Source organism: Pecten maximus, chromosome 14, assembly GCF_902652985.1.
Source record: "Pecten maximus chromosome 14, xPecMax1.1, whole genome shotgun sequence".
NCBI lineage: Eukaryota > Metazoa > Mollusca > Bivalvia > Pectinida > Pectinidae > Pecten > Pecten maximus.
The window spans coordinates 17,992,588-18,012,940 of record NC_047028.1 but is presented as its reverse complement, the minus strand read 5'-3'; the positions used below and the strand labels follow the sequence as shown (position 1 = coordinate 18,012,940).

Below are 20,353 nucleotides of genomic sequence, written 5' to 3'. Positions count from 1 at the left end.
CTCTCTCCAACATGGCTTTCTGAAGTCTTAGGAGGTCCTTCAGTTACGAAACTCTCTTCATCACATTCCTATTTTACACTATTGATTTCTCGTCACACATTGAATCTCCAAATTAATTTTGAACATTTCCCTCTTTTTTCAATATTGTATTACAGTCCCCGTAGGCAATATTTTCCCTTTTACACCACAACGAGACCCTTCCACGATTATTTCTCTATGTCAAATGGTTGAAATCTTTTATTCATGCGAAAAAGAAGCACATTAAATACTGACCTTTATTCCGCTTACTCCCTCCTCTCTTTGACACTCGTCCTCGTACCACTGACCTCTGTGTTTCACTAACTCCCTCCTCTCTTTGACACTCGTCCTCGTACACTGACCTCTGTGTTTCACTTACTCCCTCCTCTCTTTGACACTCGTCCTCGTACCACTGACCTCTGTGTTTCACTTACTCCCTCCTCTCTTTGACACTCGTCCTCGTACCACTGACCTGTGTGCTTCACTAACTTCCTCCCCTCTTTGACACTCGTCCTCGTACCACTGACCTCTGTGTTTCACTTACTCCCTCCTCTCTTTGACACTCGTCCTCGTACCACTGACCTCTGTATTTCACTAACTCCTTTCTCTCTTTGATACTCGTCCTCGTAAGACACTCGGCCAGGTAAATATCAACAAATTAATTGCCACAAATTCCAAGCTAATGATCCAAATACATGCGCACTATCTATAATTAATATGTGGACCGTCGGACTGGATGTCTCTATGTATTTGACCATTATGATACCAAACAACTTTTCCTTGTATTCTTCCAATACTAAATAAAAACGTTCTTTGTTTTCTTTAAATGATACCTTGAGTTCGAGTGTAATTCTAAGTCACTAGTGGACTCTGCATCATCAAAATTAGAATTAACTGTCAAAAATAATCACTATTATTTGCTCTGTCAGAGATAACATGCCCTTTCAAAATCATTAACATAAACATAATTGGTGACACGTTTCCTGTGAGCGAGTCCAATATTGTTTACCAAACTATCTGAACATTTAAGGATTAACATCAATTATTTTTTCTGTTATACAGTCATAACAGAAAAAACTGGAGTGTACTCTAAATAAACCGCGAAGCGGTTTATGAAGAGAGTACACTCCAGTTTTTTATGTTATGACTGTATTACAGAAAAAATAATTAATGTTAATTCTTATAATTTAATTTCGTCTTATACACACCAAGGTATTTCACTTTCTTTGGCGAACTCTTTTCTGTGATAAACAACTTGAGTGTACTCTCTTCATAAACCGCTTCGCGGTTTATTTAGAGTACACTCCGGTTTTTTCTGTTATGACTGTGTAACAGAAAAAATAATTAATGTTAATTCTTATAATTTAATTTCGTCTTATACACACCAAGATATTTCACTTTCTTTGGCGAACTCTTTTCTGTGATAAATTATTACGCAACGTCATCAGTCAATCAAAAATGACGTTACATTTCGCACCGTCAAAAATTTTGTTATGGAGGTATAACAAAATTATTTCAGCCAATGAAAATGCGTGTTTCATACAAAATTAAATTATTTTCCATTCAGTATGACACGGGACTTGAATTGTTGATATATCCTGCTAATTCTAGAGATAATTTGTACCACAGTTTAGTCATACTAATGGCTAATGTTTCTGGTATTGGGAATATCTATTTGGCATTAAACAAACGCAAATGAAATTATATGTATGATTTGTATAAATAATTCTGAGTCCTCAATATATAATGAACAGTCAAATATTCACTTACTGCGGTATATGATTTAATGAATGATCGGGTATGTCACGTGATAGATATTTCAACATGTACAACAGACCTACCATGTAGTGTGTAGATTGTCTTGGTGCCTAGTTGGAAATAGACTATATATATTCATAAAGAGGGACGTTTCATCGTTATGTCGACCGAAGGGATTAGTTTATTTGACAAACATATTCAAATTCGTGCGGAGGGTATGTAAGCAACTGTGGCCTAACAGTGGACATGTAGCTGGTCGATTCTCTTTCTATATGATAATATCCTGCATATACTGAAGGCTGAGTGTGTGTTCCATGAGTTTGGCGATGTAAACTTATATTATTTTACGGTGACTATCTTATTACAATTCCTGTAATCCTATAGGGCTGAAGAAGATAAACAAGGTAAGACAATTGTGTTGTTTGTATATTTCTTCCATATATGTTTGTATTGTTTTAGTTTCTGCTGATATAGGACATTGAGACGTAGACTTCGCTGTAATAATCTGTGTTTAAGGCAAGTTTTGTATACCTGAGGATAAATCTGTGTTTCAGGCTTTGTAACAATGTATTGTTTATGTGGCCTGAGGATATCTGTGTTTCGGGCTTTGTAACAATGTATTGTTTATGTGGCCTGAGGATATCTGTGTTTCGGGCTATGTAACGATGTATTGTTTATGTGGCCTGAGGATATCTGTGTTTCAGGCTATGTAACAATGTATTGTTTATGTGGCCTGAGGATATCTGTGTTTCAGGCTATGTAACAATGTGTTGTTTATGTGGCCTGAGGATATCTGTGTTTCAGGCTTTGTAACAATGTATTGTTTAATTGGCCTGAGGATATCTGTGTTTCAGGCTATGTAACAATGTATTGTTTATGTGGCCTGAGGATATCTGTGTTTCGGGCTTTGTAACAATGTATTGTTTATGTGGCCTGAGGATATCTGTGTTTCAGGCTATGTAACACTGTATTGTTTATGTGGTCTGAGGATATCTGTGTTTCAGGCTATGTAACAATATATTGTTTATGTGGCCTGAGGATATCTGTGTTTTAGGCTTTGTAACAATGTATTGTTTATGTGGCCTGAGGATATCTGTGTTTCGGGCTATGTAACAATGTATTGTTTATGTGTCCTGAGGATATCTGTGTTTCGGGCTTTGTTACAATGTATTGTTTATGTGGCCTGAGGATATCTGTGTTTCAGGCTATGTAACAATGTATTGTTTATGTGGCCTGAGGATATCTGTGTTTTAGGCTTTGTAACAATGTATTGTTTATGTGCCCTGAGGATATCTGTGTTTCGGGCTTTGTAACAATGTATTGTTTATGTGGCCTGAGGATATCTGTGTTTCGGGCTATGTAACGATGTATTGTTTATGTGGCCTGAGGATATCTGTGTTTCAGGCTATGTAACAATGTATTGTTTATGTGGCCTGAGGATATCTGTGTTTCAGGCTATGTAACAATGTGTTGTTTATGTGGCCTGAGGATATCTGTGTTTCAGGCTTTGTAACAATGTATTGTTTAATTGGCCTGAGGATATCTGTGTTTCAGGCTATGTAACAATGTATTGTTTATGTGGCCTGAGGATATCTGTGTTTCGGGCTTTGTAACAATGTATTGTTTATGTGGCCTGAGGATATCTGTGTTTCAGGCTATGTAACACTGTATTGTTTATGTGGTCTGAGGATATCTGTGTTTCAGGCTATGTAACAATATATTGTTTATGTGGCCTGAGGATATCTGTGTTTTAGGCTTTGTAACAATGTATTGTTTATGTGGCCTGAGGATATCTGTGTTTCGGGCTATGTAACAATGTATTGTTTATGTGTCCTGAGGATATCTGTGTTTCGGGCTTTGTTACAATGTATTGTTTATGCGGCCTGAGGATATCTGTGTTTCAGGCTATGTAACAATGTATTGTTTATGTGGCCTGAGGATATCTGTGTTTTAGGCTTTGTAACAATGTATTGTTTATGTGGCCTGAGGATATCTGTGTTTCGGGCTTTGTAACAATGTATTGTTTATGTGGCCTGAGGATATCTGTGTTTCAGGCTTTGTAACAATGTATTGTTTTTGTGGCCTGAGGATATCTGTGTTTCGGGCTTTGTAACAATGTATTGTTTATGTGCCCTGAGGATATCTGTGTTTCGGGCTTTGTAACAATGTATTGTTTATGTGGCCTGAGGATATCTGTGTTTCGGGCTTTGTAGCAATGTATTGTTTATGTGGCCTGAGGATATCTGTGTTTCAGGCCTTGTAACAATGTGTTGTTTATGTGGCCTGTGGATATCTATGCTTTAGGCTTTGTAACAATGTATTGTTTTGTAGGTCTTGGGATATCTGTGTTTAAAGCTATAACTATATATCATTCTGCAGACCATATGTTGTCTGTGTGTTTAAGGCTACACGTTATTATACTATTTTTCAGATATAAATTGCCTGTGATATTTGTGTTATACCTCCATGTTATTGTATTATTTTGAAGTTGAGGATGAGTCATGTTGTTGTCCTGTATATGTGGATGGTTTTCCACTGTTGCTAGTGTAGCATGTCGGTACCTGTTCGTGTTCTGTGTACATTTTCTGTTTGGCTTGACATGAAGGGTTCCCACGCACTGAACTGCAGTATTCAATGTCAAATGACAGGATTTTGCTTTTTGTACCGCAGATAGATATGCATGCGACATTATTAAATAAAGGTGATGTCACATATAAGTCTATTGCAGATCTATGTATTATTTCTTAAGATGGATGACCAAGATGAATTTTGAAAGGCAGATTTTACTCTTTTTTTAAAGAAAAGAAAAAAAGATCATGCGAATTAATTTATTCAAAAATTGATATGAGAGATTGTAGATATATTGGTTTAGAGTTTTCTCCTATAAACCCACTGTAGCATCATCTGATTTTATTGGACTCAATATATAGTACATTAAACAATATTTGTTTGTAAATTCAGCGTCAATATTCACTTAGCATGGCTTATATTCCAGTATTGTGTCAACATGTAGACTGCAGAGTTGTGGCCTATGTATACAGGTGATTGAAAATGTAGAGGACCCTGGATTCCGCCTCCTCAAAACATAATCTAAAGCAGTGATGTCGAAATGAAAACATAATGTCTCCATGCGGCTTAATTATTTAATGAAAATCTTTGCTCTTTGATATATTGCAAATCTGTATTATCCAATTATCTATGTGTAGTAATACGCATCCAGCAATTAGTTGTTTGGTAGGACCGAGTAAATATATTGGAACTTACCGTCGTTATTATTTACTTGACCCTATATATATATATATATTTGTATTTCATAAAATTCATTTCAGAGGTAGAAATAAGGATTTCTGTCACATCAAAGATAAATGAAAATGAAAAACAAATTGCTTTGTCACGTGTCTTTAAAGTCCTGTCCTTTTTGGTACACGAACTATATCTTAAATGATTGTTTGATAGGCATTCTGTTCAATGTTTGGTAAATTATAACGAGATTAAATATTCATATCTTGATAAGCGTTCTTTACAAATGGGAGTTTCAACTATGAATTATACATAAATGCTTAAAAGGTGAAAAATCGATAGGGCAAATATTTGTTTTGATTAAACTTGCGTGTCGACGGAATCAACAAGGCCCCGTTTGTGTTAATGTATAGTTTACTTTATATACCAGTTATATACAGCTTTTTGTGAGGGTCTTCAATAATGTACGTTTATTGATTACTTTGGTTGAGTTTGCTTTTTTTTAACGTCCTATTAACAGCCAGGGACATTTAAGGACGTGCCAGGTTTGGAGGTGGAGGAAAGCCGGAGTACCCGGAGAAAAACTACCGACCTACGGTCAGTACCTGGCAACTGCCCCACGTAGGTTTGGAACTCGCAACCCAGAGGTGGAGGTCTAGTGTTAAAGTGTCGGGACACCTTAATCACTCGGCCACCGCGGCCACTTTATTGATTACAGCCGTTTTCGAATAAATGTATTATATTTTTACCATTTTATATCTGATCGATGAAGCTGCACCATATTATGTAGCCATGCTCATTCGAGATAGACGTGCTTTAAGTACCATGATTTTGAAATATCAATCACATATCCGATCAACCATATTTGTTAAAAAGTTTGATAATAAATAAGGACACAGGACATTTCATACAATTTATCAACCAGGTTGCATAGTTAAATATGTGTTTTCATTCAATACAGTGAATATCAGCGAAGTACACTGTCAATATAATGACGAATAAAACTGGCCAATGAAGTTGTCCAGAGCCTTTTAAATCCTTACAATACATTAACCCTATATCAACAAAAAAATCAAAGTTTATTGTTGATATTTGAGGGGAGCTGGAGTTTTTATGATGACCTATATTTTGTAACTGGTGTGGAGAAAGTTATTTACCTAGAGCTGATTTCAACTCATGTGACGATGTAATTAGCTTTCAGATCTCAGACAAGGCATTGTCACAGAAATAAACTGTTAATGCAAAGTTCACTGGGTCTTCGATATCCACGGTTGGTACTGTTAGTTAGGATTTGTTACTTTTTCGTCACGCAATTTTCCAATCTATTTCAGACAATATCACCAGGATTTCTGTCCATGTTAAAGCCAACGTGGCTATATTATCTATATATATCATATTTACATCTACGCTTTAAGTTTAACTTTTTTTTGAAATTGGGAAAAGTTTAGAATGATAATAATAATTTTTTGTTTGTTTACAGATGTCTTTCTTATCATCATTTCTTCTGGATTTGGCCGCAAATTTGGGAACAACAAATACTACAGAAACTGAAACTGACACCACAGAGTAAGTATTAATACATTTATCATAGGTAAACCTACAAAACTGACAGTAAGTATTGATACATTGTAATACCATTTAACATAGGTAAACCTACAAAACTGACAGTAAGTATTAATACATTGTAATACCATTTATCATAAGTGAATCTAAAAAACTGACAGTAAGTATTAATACATTGTAATACCATTTATCATAGGTAAATCTACAAAAATGACAGTAAGTATTAATACATTGTAATACCATTTATCATAAATAAATCTACAAAACTGAATTGATTGGAATTCCAACTGCCTATTATTTATTCGGTTACCACTTAAAAATAAGACAATAACGTATCTTTATGAAATCATTTGATTAATTATCTTTTTTTAATGTATTTAAACATTTCTAAGTTCTTGCGTTGAATTGTCTTTCCTTCTTTGACATACAAGGAACGAGGAATTTAGATGTCGACTCCATGGAATATTTTTTGTTTAAAAAAAGAAAACAGAATGATAGAAAAATAAAAATGCATAAACATGTATAAGAAAGAGATACATCTTCACTTTTATATCTTCACCGAGTCTTATCTTTTGTTCCCAGTTTTGTTAATTGATTTGAATAGAAAAAATGAATATATGAAATTATATTTTGATATAAGAATAATTAACAACAGCACTGATTTTTATTTTAAGACATTGTTTAATATATTTGACTGAAGAACGCCCTTTTACAAAAATATTTATTCTAGAAGGGTTCCACAGACAAATATGGTTACATCCAGACCAGTTCGAACAGTGTTTCCTTTATGAACTTTTCCTATGAAGCGTTGGTGTCTAGTGAGGGGTTTTGTAACACATTTGTCTGTATTTTACAGGACTTGTAACAGTGACGTGGCGGGCGGATATGTATACAACTACTTTGTCATTCCGGCTGTAAGTTTGATTTTCTGAATATACATTGAAGTTTCCTTAATTCTACATACGATCTTATTCAGGGGATAGTGTCATAAAAATTAAAATCATAGTGAAATAATTATTATCCAGGAAAAAAAACCTGTTGATATAAAAACCTTTTTTTACGTAACCAGATTTGTTAATTCATCATCAATGTTTCTGTATTTATAAAAGCCCTTTTTACGTAACATCACCAATACCCTCAGTTGCTTTGAGTTACACATATTCATATTTCAAAACACCCCTACTTTGTCATATTCAATTATGATCGGATATTATTATAGGTGTTGGAGATACTGTTTCTCGCATTTACAATAAGGAGGAAACACAGAAAACTAGAATGTTGTGGAGGAAAACCAGGTTTAGTAAGGTAAGATAGATTATTCTCTCATATCTCGCCATGTTGGATAGAGTTTGCCCATGTAAGATAGCTATGTAAGATAAATCTATCTTACATAGCATTTCACGCGCGCGGATTAATCTGCGTTCAAGGGGGACAACTTTCACAACGTCGTCTGCTTGTGTTCACATCCGACAGTCCTTATCGTCGGTGTCGGTTTTGAAACGTTGGACTTAACTATAAAAATACATACATTCTTAGATAAATATATATCATATCAGCAGTAAATCAATAGGGCTACACGGTTAAACGATTAGACATTTCATCTGAGCGAACGTATAACTCCGTTACTGTAACAAACAGTTAGACTACGCCTACAGGCCTGTTGTAACAGTTACAGTACAGTACAATACAGAATTGCCTACCCGACAGATTTGTCATTTGTCATTAAAAACATGTAAACACACACAATCACCTGGCAATGACAGGAAGTAAAATAAAAGCCATACATAAAAAAAAAATATAAAAAAGAAAATGTCAAACGTCACAACCTATGAAATGGTTCCGTTTGCGTCAGCAGGGGGCCCTGGAATTTGTTTACTCTACGGTACTGTCAGTAACTGTTAGGCCTACTCAGTAACCTGTGTATTTGGAAGTTGGGAATTGGCTCTTAAATGAACGAACATTCGGTAAAAATGACACCCCTCGATGTTCATATAAAAAATATTTAGTTCAATTGTAACTCAGAGTCTATATTTGTGTAGAGTAACCATGAAAACTAACTGCCATCCTAGCCTTTCAATATGATCATCGTTAGCCTATCGACTGACCTACCTTCGTCATTCCATCAAGACAACCGGTTAAACACATATAATCCTATGTCACAGAAAAGATCGAATACTCGTATAGAGTCACTGTTCGCTGGTTCACACACGAAGTTGCCAAAATCACAGTGAATTTAAAATTACCAGCCACGAAACATCGCCGCGTCATGGCGATCGAGATCGACATCACTCTCATTGAACTATGAATGGAATTCCAATGACAGTCGTGACGTCATGCAGTGACGTAGTATTTTATAAAAAAAAATTTGACTTGACATTTAAAAGTACAGTGTGCTCTGTGAAATGATTAAATATGTCGAGGTGCAAATCAAATTATATTTGAAGTTGGGAAACTCATTTCAGCGTTGGCTTTCAGTATTGTTGATAGAACTTCTTTTTCTCGGATGTTGACAATTTGATCACGGCCACGTAAAAGTCGGTCAAGTTACGGTAATTTTTATCGGCGAATTGTTCATTCGTTCATCACTTAACCACAAAATGAATGAAATTTGTGTGCAAACACTGTTTGCTAAAAATAGGGTATGATCTTTCAGAATATCATAAGTATATTTAGTAAAAACGTCAAATAAAGAAATTAAAAAATTGAAGAAAATGGATGGCTGAGGGACACTTTCGCCAGAAATTCGGTAATGATATGAGAGAAAAAGACTCTTTCATTATGTGTGTATGTAGGATAGGGATATTCCACCCTCGGGATCACAAAATGTGGTAAAACCCTCGGCAAGCCTCGGGTTTCACCACATTTTGTGACCCCTCGGGTGGAATGTCCCTATCCTACATATACACATATGAAAGAGTCTTATATGTATCTAATTTTGAAGAAAAAGAAAAAGGAAATTTGTACGATAATAGTATAAAGAGGTTATCTAACATTGTCTTCAGTTATTCCAAATATATTTCTCGAATGAGGCTAATATTTTGACGCACTCGTGAAAATATCAAACTGTTAGCCGCACAAGTTGTCCAATTGTTGATTGTAAGCAGTGCTTTTATTGGTCAAATAAAAAAGTGATAATTACTGACAAATATCAGAAAAAGTAATCATTTTCACTGGTTTCGAATATACAAAAGTGATTTTTTTTACAAGTGAGAAATATCACTTTTGTAAGATAAATATTCCTCGACATTTCACTGGAAAAGATGTAATACAATACAAAAATTGCGTACATTGACAATCATATCAAGTTGAAAAAATATCGTTGTATCCAAGCTAAAGAAATATTTCCTATCGTATCAACAGTGATTTAAGAGTGATATAAGAGTATTCATTTGAGAAGAAACATGAAAGAAATCTTGATTTTATTCCATATACATTGAACTCAGAACCCCGATAAAATCATATTATCTACCCGTGTAATATTACAGCCCCATGGATGTGTTTGCTATGGAACACAGAATTTCGTACATGGCAGCATTTGGCTCAATAGCGTTCCTCTGTAGTGAGATCGTACTGGAATCGAAATACGTCATAGAGTACAACGGTCCAGGCGGATATAGAGGTAGGTCATAAACGTAAGTAAGTAAGTAAGTGACAAAATGGTCAGGAATGCCATTTTTCGAGGACAATTATTTATCAATTATAGACCTTGGTGAGGTATATATTGAAAAAAAACATCGACCTGGTAGAATCAAATATCGACCGAGGGCGAAGCCCGCGGTCAATGTTATAGATTCTACAAGTTCCTTTATATTAACATTAGATATGAAACTTGTTTGCAAAAGGTTTGAATTGCATATTATTATATTGATCTTGATAACAGGGAATCGACATTGGGGCATTGCGACGTCACAGATAGTATGACGTCATAAACGCAGTATTCACTCTGTGTTTTTAACCAGATTAATTTATCTTACTTCTCACACCGTCATGACCATATTTTAGCCAATGATAATAGAAAAAAAATAGAAATGAAATAATGAGTAAAGAAGATAACGCAGGATGCAATGATCTTTTTGGTGCCACGGTTTGTTTTACAAAAAAAAGGACCTCAATCAAAAGAATATTGCCATGTCGTTTCTAAACATCGAGTCAAAATGATCAAACGCAAGTCATCTTTCTGTTTGAAAGTATTCATGAATTCTTTTTCTTACTCTTTCAGTATTCGTAATCATCCTCTCCGTCATCGTATATGGAATAGCATGCTTTCCTCTTTTCGCCTCTCTTTCCCTCCGGACCGTATTTAGTTACGGCTTTGGTACGCTCCATGTGTGGACATTCATGGTGATAGCGTACTACGAAGCATTTGTATGTAGCAACGAATATGGAGCGGTAAGTTAAACAGATCTTTTTTCTATACATTGAAATTACTATGTAAGTCTAAGGATTCATTGTCAATGTTTAGTCGTCTGGAAAGAATAAATTTGATCAATAGCTCTCAATTTGTAAATAAATCAAGTATGCATCGTTTAAACATAAAAAAACAAGCTTTAAGCTAGCCCTGCATGAAGTTTAAACAAAACTTCTAAACATCACAACAGTACATATGCTTATGAACTAGATTGTGAATGTGTCTTTTAAAAAGATCACAATTTTCTTGCTCATACTATGTAATAAAGACAAACAACAAAATCACATTTCACACAACAAGCTTGGTGTATTATATCATTGTTGGCTACAAAAAAAGCATATTTTAGTTTGAAACAGTTGAATAAACTGACCTAATTAGTCATTTCATAAAATGTGATTTCTTTATGTTATGTTAATTTCTTATATCTCTAGACATTCACTGTCTTATTATTGCTGCGGATCCTGCCCAAACTTGTCTGTCTCACGTACCTGTCCATAGTGCTACCCGTCCGCTTCATAAAGACATTACAGGAATTCATAGTAAAACCAACATCCGTGGAGGATATGAAGGTTATTAGTCAGGAGGACAAGCTAACAGATCTTAGAAAGTCGATACTGGGAAGACATATTCAGAAAAACTTCGTTTTGCCTCGACCCAAGAAAATGTAAGATTTCTTTATATATATATATATATATATATAAATATATGGCGTGTCGTACACCTCAGCCGACAGGATTCATAGGAAAACCAGTTTCATGATTTTATCGAAACTCTCTTTTCCATTTTGCATTAATTCCACTATTTCATATTGTTTCGACTTATACTATTATCTTTTGCGTTCGAGTTCCATCTCACTATTTTCTATAACGAATGGGTTGCATCCCCTTTATTTTCATTATATTAATTTTACTCTTTTTTTGTCTACAGTGTTGTAGAACCAGGGATCAAAGGGAAAATAAAGTCAATTCTGAAACCTCTAGTGAAACCTTGGTTGTATAAGAAAAATCCAGGTAGGAGGCATTACGTATATCAGTTCTAATTAATAAAAGAAAATTAATGAAATCTGCATTTCTATTTAACAAATAAAAAGTATTAATGGTGACCAAGGTGTGTCAAGAATTGAATTGATAAATAAATATGAACTTCAAAACGAAAATTACCAGCAGATATTAAAAGTATATCAAAAGTACTAAAAAGGACGTCGATGATTGGTTATGATATATAAACTATCGTTTAAATGATAGATACGTTTCGAACAAAGGCTACATGAAAGGATAGATAACATGGCACTTGATGTCCACATAAATTATAGAGACCGATCCGATCACTATACAACTGCGTTTTATCAAATTCTACAAATAGCTCCTTAACATTATTCCAGAGTTCAAGTATTCGACAAGATTCCTCGCCACAGTGGGGGTCAGCTTCATTTTGATCTACAAGGTACGTTGCCGCAGGTTTGAAGACAATAATGAGTTTTCCTAATAAATTTAATTGTACACGCAATATCACCTTTATATATCTGACTTGATAGCTACGCTTTGTATGAAAGAGATTAACTAGTTAAACTCCACCGTACAGATGTGAGGTCTGCTGTTGGACTTTTCAGTAGACAAATTGCAATCTTTTTTTTGTCATTGCCATTGCAGAATTTAAAGGATTGTTTTTATTTATTAATCAGAATTATGAGCTATTTGATAAATAAAACGTGATACATGTGTTCATGTCATGCTGAATTAAAACGTAACACCATAGCAAGTTATTGATTTTTATGAAAAAATATTAATCTCTTATTTTTTTTAATTGACGTGCTGAGTAATGTAGCTGCTATCTCCATCTGTTGTTTTTATTGGTTTTGGAAGACTTTCTTAGATCAATGTGGTTCATTAATCCTTCAATGGAGAGTGTTTTACCATAGACTTATTGGCATTTATACCCAACGTGAACGTGGACATGTTATATTAACATTAGTGTGGCTATAATGACATGTATCACTCACGTGAACAATTGATGTTCTTAAATTCACACTTAATTTCCTGTGAATGACCTGTATCATTAATTGTATTGAGTGGATTATTGATTAATTCTGAACATCGTGTTTTATTTATTTTTATTTTTTTTCTGACAGTAACCATAGAACTATTGACATTAACCATTCCATTGATTGACGAATTCCCACAATACCTTGTTGATTAATTTTGAAAACATTTTTTACAGTTAACCGTGGAACTATTGATATTTACCATATCATTTATTGACGAATTCCTACAAAACCTTCTTGATAAATTCTGAACACCATTTTTATTTTTTCACAGTTAACCGTGGAACTATTGATATTTACCATTCCATTAATTGACGAATTCTTACAATACCTTGTTGATTTGCTGAGTACCAACCCAAGTGCTTCGCTCCAAGACACAATATATATTACCTACTATCTGGTCGACGCTTACAGGTGTACGTATACCAATAAACCGTACAGGTATATATCTTAGATACCTTATAGTCAGGTTGATAACATTGCCTATATCATACACACGCTAATCTAGATTCTTTATAATCGTCTTATCGAAAATATTACAGGTGTATATATCTAATTATTTTTAATGTTTTAAATAATACGCGAAAAATTTGAGTGCCATTCACATAATCCGACATCATATATATGATTACAGGACATTAATAGAGTGTATGTATATATGTGGCTAATGTCTGAATAATCATTTATGTCCTTATCTACATTTCACATACATTTTTGTACCTCTATTTTCATCAATTACATTCTCTACATTCTTTATATTGTCATGAAGTAAAAAAAATTCTCCGTGTTGTGGTGTAATACACGAGTTTTTTTGTGTCTTTTTTATTTTTTTTTTTACAAATGCTTTATCTACTATTTAGTTTATATCTGATTTATATTTTTGAAAATATATGTCATTCTCTACCCGGGATTTGTAGCCTGTATAATAGCAGCGACAGTCTTGGAGTGTGTCCTGGCTTCATTGATCCTTTTACATATCATTTCTTCATACAGGTAAATATGAAACAAATGTAACACAGTAATCTTTTCAAAGCACAAGAATATCAAACTATCGTACTTGTAATGTTGATACAAAACTACGTTAGTGCCCAGGTGCCCGTTTGGAACCGATATAAACCGTAGTACTGCAGGGTCATTGTCTATATTTGTAAATGATATAATGATATTAACATTTTGTACAATTTCCGGTTGTTTTTTTGTGAAAATGATAACTGTCTTATTTTTTCGGTTCCTAGTTTCTGCTTTTTTGTCATTATTTATCTTCGTCTTAAGAGCAATATACGTTTATAGTGTTTCATTTTGTTTTACTTTATTCTTTATTTTTTTTTTATTATTATTATTATTCCTCAATAAGTCTTTTTATAATTTTTGTTCATAGAAAATACCTACTAGCTCTACATAAAGGAATTAACTACCATGTTCCGGCTCGAGAGGAGAAAACTAATTCTTCAATTCTGGTAAGACATGTTTCACCGAATTTCCAATGTATCGTTGTAATTTCATATTTAACTCAACTGAACATTAATTTACAATTTCAAATCAATTTAGAAAATAATTCCGTAAGCATACATTATATTGGCAGAATTTAATAAAATATTTGTTCTCTGATAAGGAAGCATCCACAATCCTATTGGAGTGTGAGCAGGACATTTGCAGCTCTGATTGCCTGTCATCTTTTCTTTTTGTATTACTGATTCTATTCATACTTAATACTACTAATAAATCCCGCTTTTGAACAAAAATAACAACAACAAAAAACAAAATATTCACATTCGTCTTAAGAACTAAATTTTACAGAGTAAAAGAACTGTTTTACAACGCTACAGATACCACATCAAATAGCATGAAACACTACAAATCTATTTCAAGTACAATATCTAACAGTTTATTTCTGTTTTTAACAGGTTGGCACGATGAGATATAGCGGTTATCAAGTCGGATATACCACATGGTGTAAGATATATGTTAAAATTAAAAGTATGACGTCAATAGTCAAAACATATGTTAATTAAGATGAAATAATATTACAGACCATGTCATCTTTAAAAGAAATGTCATTTCAAAATAAGATATTGTATGAATCCGTTTTCAATGCATTTACTTCAAACTACGCATATGTTTACATGATAAAAGTTTGGAACTCAAAGTAATCTTTGAGCGGTGGTCGCGTAATATCTCATGTATACCTTTACAACTTTTACAATAATTCCTGTTACTACTGTAAATCAGTTAGATTTCGCGAGTACTATATTTCGCTAACTTAATTCTTCAGCCATATTCGCGAATAAATGATTTCACGAACGCTGACCTATTAGCGTCATTAACTCAGCAAGCCTCCTAAATCGGTGAGCGATAACCGCCATGCAAAGGTGTTGTTTTGAACAGATAATCGCGAAGGATTTGAATTCGCGATTGAATCGCATTGTGTATTAACGCGAAAATAAATCTCATGGGAAAGATATGTTTGAAGGAGTCCTGGGTACAAAAGTTATTTTTTGAACCTTAGATGATACCACAGTTACTACCTTTGAAGCTTAGATGATACCATAGTTACTACAGTTGAAGCTTAGATGATACCATAGTTACTACCTTTGCAGCTTGGTTAGGCAATATTCCTCAGATGTATTTTGCAGCCTACTTGATACAGTCTTTTCCCAATTGCTTTCAATAGTTTCTGTTACTATCTTTGCACTTTATCTACATATAAGTTTCTACTTTGTATTATATTGCAGCATACTTAATCCAATGGTTTCTCCTGCTGCTGTTTTGCATGGCTTTCGCCACCGTCATCATTCTTTTTGAACAAGGATATGGATACCTCATAACAAACATCATCCTTGCCGTCTGGTAAGTTGATTTAATGTAGTACATAACTTACAAAAATCCGTGGTTACTTAAGACTCCCAAAATTCTATTATGGGCATATTGAGAAGAACGAATGCAAATTGTACATGGACATCAACAACTTTAAAATATCATTTACTGCTTTAATTAGACCAAATACATATAGAGTATTAAAACCCAGTTTGGTGTATCAATATAGAAAGAAAGTGCAATAGTGATAAAAAATGTACAGCGCCGAGCAACAAAACAGGTCCTAGGCTTCTAAATTCATCAATTACCAACATTAGCATATGAAGATTGAGGTTAGTTATTAATCGAAATAGATGTACGTAATATGTAAACAATTCTTATCTATTAAAGTCTTTCCAATTCATAAGGGCATCTTTCCGTGTCACAATACAAGTATTTCCAAAACCAGTGTTAAAATATCAACGTAAGTCAACCTCTGGTAATATGACGTATGGTTTAGTATAGGCTGAGCTCATTCATCAACTGTGGATGTAATTTTCGACCACGTCTGTCTTAAAGTAAGGATGGACCGTTTTTTTGGTTTTGTTCTTTTGTTTTGTTTTTTGTTGGTTTTTTTTTTTTTTTTGCAATTTAGAAATGTATATATTACATTAGCAATATATATTTTTTGTTATTCTCTCTTTTATTTTCCTGTCATATTAATCAATATTATATTTCGTATCAAAGTTTTCGCAATGATGTGGTTTATTAATGTTTTGTAAACCTATTATCTAATAACGGTCGATATCTACAATATAAAAAATGATCAATGATACAATGCATTGACTATTAGGATATAAATATCCAGTTACGCTTTTATAATATTTTTTTTCTGAAACAAATACTGATTTCTCTTCAGGTCAATCCCTGTTACTACGATTGTAATAAATCTGGCACAGACCTGGATATCAAAGTTGGTATTTCTTCAAGAAAAGGATGAAGTGCTTGCCCTCGATAACAGGTATGAAAAAGGAATTATTGATGAATTGAAAAAAAACAACAACAAAAAAACAGGTAATAGTATGAAAACATATGACATAACTTGGAGGTTTACCTTCTTTCCGGAAGAGCACCATCTTTGATAAATAAAATTTGATAATTTTTTCATAATGGTTTATTTATATTACACAAACAGACAATGTTGTGTTAAAGGGGGAAATGTTGATTTCGATTGCTCAGACCTTACAAAATATAGAGAAACATTTTCTCGAAAAATAAGACTGTCGATTCATATAATCAAAATGAATATTTGAAATTTCTCTAGGCAAAAAAATTATAGTACCAATATTTTATTTAACGGTAGAAAATGGGTAACATACATTGTACTTGTGAATCGCAAAATAATTTTGTTTTTAAATCTTTTTATAACTCCCCAAAACAGTAGTTATGAATCTTTAGTAGAAAAAACCTATCAATATGCATACACAACACAAGGGTTATACCCCTAAAATGGCGTCTTCTTTTTTTGTTTCAGACGCGGTTTCTTCGTGTTTACGTACTTTATGTTTTACTATAATATTTTCCTTGGTCTCATTTCCTGTCTGATGAGGATCATTAAGTCCATCATACTAGGAGCTTTATTCCTTGGCAGACTCGACCACTCGACACTCCCTAGGAGATTTCAGTTGTTTGATCCGGGTAAGATCAACACACAGATAGAAACATAGACGACTAAACATACAATCGAAATTTACATATATACAGGTACAAATGTATATACAAAGATGGTTCTATTACAAGGATATTATCACACACCAAACTGGGTAGCGCACTCATTATTCACCTAGACGGACGGAGTTCGATTCCCTAATCAGACTTGAAAGGGTAGTGGGGTCATCTGTCCGAGGTTTCACCAGGTACTACATCAAAAGGTGCCCAAACTCCAGCACATCCCAACACACACCAAAAAAAATCAACTAACAAACATTATTTCTTTCTGTTATTAAATCCCTTAACCGTTTTCATGTTTACTAGACGGATGATTAATTGATTGTGGTATTGGGAGATCCTATCTACCATCATAGTTTTAACCTATACATCAGTTTTGAAATATTTAAGATTACAAATACTTTACACATCTTTTAATGCATTATGATATATTCATTTCACTATTCGAATTTCATATTATTCCTTTTGACGATTTCTTTTAACCTTTACGTTTAATTTCATTTTTTGACATATTTACGTGGGTATGTAGAACGCCACAACTCGCTATATAGATATAATTTAACGTTTGCCAGTAAAGCACTGTGATTTGCAGTTCGATTCTCCATTAACTTTTCACTTATTTACAGGTTTTGATGCATTTGTTGGATTCCTTCATATGGAAAATGCACAAAGACATCCAGTTGTTCTGGCATTCATTTCAATACTTCAAGTCTATGCTCCGTCATCCACGGAAATGGCCAAGACACTGGATTCAGAGAAAACCGAAAAAGCAATGGGTATATATCAATGTTTATTTCACTTTGACTAAAATTCCAGATGTCATAATGTAGTTGTTCAATCTGACATAAATATACATATTAAAGACCTAATCGTAAGATCCTTTATCTGTTGTAAGTAGATCCGATGTCCTTGTCTGTTGTAAGTAGATCCGATGTCCTTGTCTGTTGTAAGTAGATCCGATGTCCTTGTCTGTTGTAAGTAGATCCGATGTCCTTGTCTGTTGTAAGTAGATCCGATGTCCTTGTCTGTTGTAAGTAGATCCGATGTCCTTGTCTGTTGTAAGTAGATCCGATGTCCTTGTCTGTTTTAAGCAGACCCGGTGCCCTTGTCTGTTGTAAGCAGACCGGTAATTTAATTTGCATCAGACACCAGATTATATTTAACTGATATTGTGAAACGCTCCAGGTAAGTAATAATTTATGGTAGGTACTAATTTGTCATAATTGTTTCTTTAAATCAAATTAAATGTTTAGTACTATGTCTCTATTCCAGATTTTGTAGAACACGAAAGTAGACGAAAACGAAAGGTACAACATCGATGGCATCTGGTTTACACATTACATAACAACCCTCATTTGAGGTCGCTTCGGAAACAGGCTATAAAAGCATTCGAAGAGAAACTGGAAACAGAAGAAGAGTTGAGGAAAGCTAGAAAAAGGAAAGCTAAATTATCGAAATATGAGGAACCGGAAGTAGTTGTGGTAGGTTTGTTGGTGTTTTTTGTAAATTAATTTAACATGGTGGAAATATATGTTAAGTTTTCCTTTGACTCATCAGTGATGATGGGGACACAAGTGTGGAAATCAAAGTTGACAATTCAACCCTTAAGTATGCCATATTACCGCAATTTTCAAGCAGTGATATTGTTATATTGTGTCTGGATCGTTTTTATAATGACAATCAAGTGTTTTGTTTCTTTGTTTGTGTTTTGTTTTTCTTCTTAATATCATCTAATATCGAGGAATCTAAAAAAAAAAGCTTGAATTGATATAATGTACATATCCAGTCTTGGTTATTTTTATATTGGTATTATATCAAAATTATGATTTTTTTATCGTTTATAAATTCAATATATATTGTATTTGTGTATATTAAAACATATTTGCTTTTTATTTCAGATCGACTCAACAGAAAAGAAATTGGCTCTCAATAACGAAATTAGTATGTCTACGTAAAACGCAGAACACATAAGATGATGTTGTATACATTAATATATGCTTTACCGCTGCCATTTGTTGTTGAATGTTTCGATATCTAATTCCGAGATCACAACTTATCCTTTTTACTGTTGAATTTTTCTTTTCGTGGGATTACAGGATTACATTACATGTATATCTGAAGTCATTGGACGGTAGATCATGCTCAAAGATTACATCACACTGTGATTTTGAGAGGTACCGGACACTTTGTGTATACTCGAGGACAACTACGACAACATTTCAGTTCGAACTTCGAATGCATTTATCGGGATCCTAGAACAGACACATTGCTATCTACTTCATGGATAGATTTCCACTGTAATACTCCGCTATGATAACTTCAGAGTTAGGATACTCTTTTGTAATTCGGTAAGCTTGTAATTATATTCCTGTTTGTGAGTGTGTACCGGTAAAGAGTTTGTTAGAAAAGTAATGACTGTATGTACGCGAGTTGACTCTATCGAAAATGATATCATTGTAATGATACGTCAGATATAATTGTATATTACGTAATAGAATAGATCATGTTAATATATCCAGATTGTTGGTATTTTGTATGGTCGCCTCCAGTATACCGAACTCCATGGAATATGTTTTATGCGTTGATGGATTTCAGAATACATCAATCTCAAACCCATTGTGTCAAAATTGAACAAGGATGGATAGTATTGCAAAAGCAATACAAAGTCCCCTGCCTGACCTAGGAGTGCACCTGTTCATTTCCCTTTTTTTAAACTGTTATACTGATCATGTATACCAAGTTTCGTTAAAATCGGAGTAGTACTTTAGGAGGAGTTGTCCGGACAAGCCTCAACCAATGAGGAG

At 33.8% G+C, this 20,353-nt stretch overlaps 1 protein-coding gene across 3 annotated transcripts; it reads left to right on the top strand.

The window, feature by feature from the left end:
• Nucleotides 1–1,871: 1,871 nt before the first annotated feature.
• On the top strand, nucleotides 1,872–20,063 carry LOC117342120 (stimulated by retinoic acid gene 6 protein-like). Of its 3 annotated transcripts, none has more exons than XM_033904123.1 (19): nucleotides 1,872–2,180; nucleotides 6,497–6,582; nucleotides 7,436–7,493; nucleotides 7,799–7,884; nucleotides 10,065–10,198; nucleotides 10,799–10,968; nucleotides 11,419–11,651; nucleotides 11,915–11,997; nucleotides 12,369–12,430; nucleotides 13,303–13,444; nucleotides 13,946–14,021; nucleotides 14,407–14,485; nucleotides 14,933–14,981; nucleotides 15,761–15,875; nucleotides 16,741–16,842; nucleotides 17,356–17,519; nucleotides 18,176–18,325; nucleotides 18,822–19,030; nucleotides 19,448–20,063. In XM_033904123.1, the coding sequence occupies exons 2-19, from the start codon at nucleotides 6,497–6,499 to the stop codon at nucleotides 19,502–19,504; spliced, it is 2,055 nt and encodes a 684-aa protein (XP_033760014.1). In that variant the 5' UTR covers nucleotides 1,872–2,180; the 3' UTR covers nucleotides 19,505–20,063. The 3 variants fall into 3 exon arrangements, with proteins under 3 accessions (XP_033760014.1, XP_033760015.1, XP_033760016.1); XM_033904124.1 differs by lacking the exon at nucleotides 1,872–2,180 and adding an exon at nucleotides 5,724–6,286; XM_033904125.1 differs by lacking the exons at nucleotides 1,872–2,180; nucleotides 7,799–7,884 and adding an exon at nucleotides 5,724–6,286.
• Nucleotides 20,064–20,353: the final 290 nt, after the last annotated feature.

What these genes read in the sequence shown, in the direction of transcription:
- LOC117342120 (XM_033904123.1), top strand. Translation starts at nt 6,497, where the DNA reads ATGTCTTTCTTATCATCATTTCTTCTGGATTTGGCCGCAAATTTGGGA. An exon ending in ACTGAAACTGACACCACAGA is followed by an intron (nt 6,583 to 7,435) that starts GTAAGTATTAAT and finishes TGTATTTTACAG; the next exon opens with GACTTGTAACAGTGACGTGG. An exon ending in GGAAAACCAGGTTTAGTAAG is followed by an intron (nt 7,885 to 10,064) that starts GTAAGATAGATT and finishes GTAATATTACAG; the next exon opens with CCCCATGGATGTGTTTGCTA.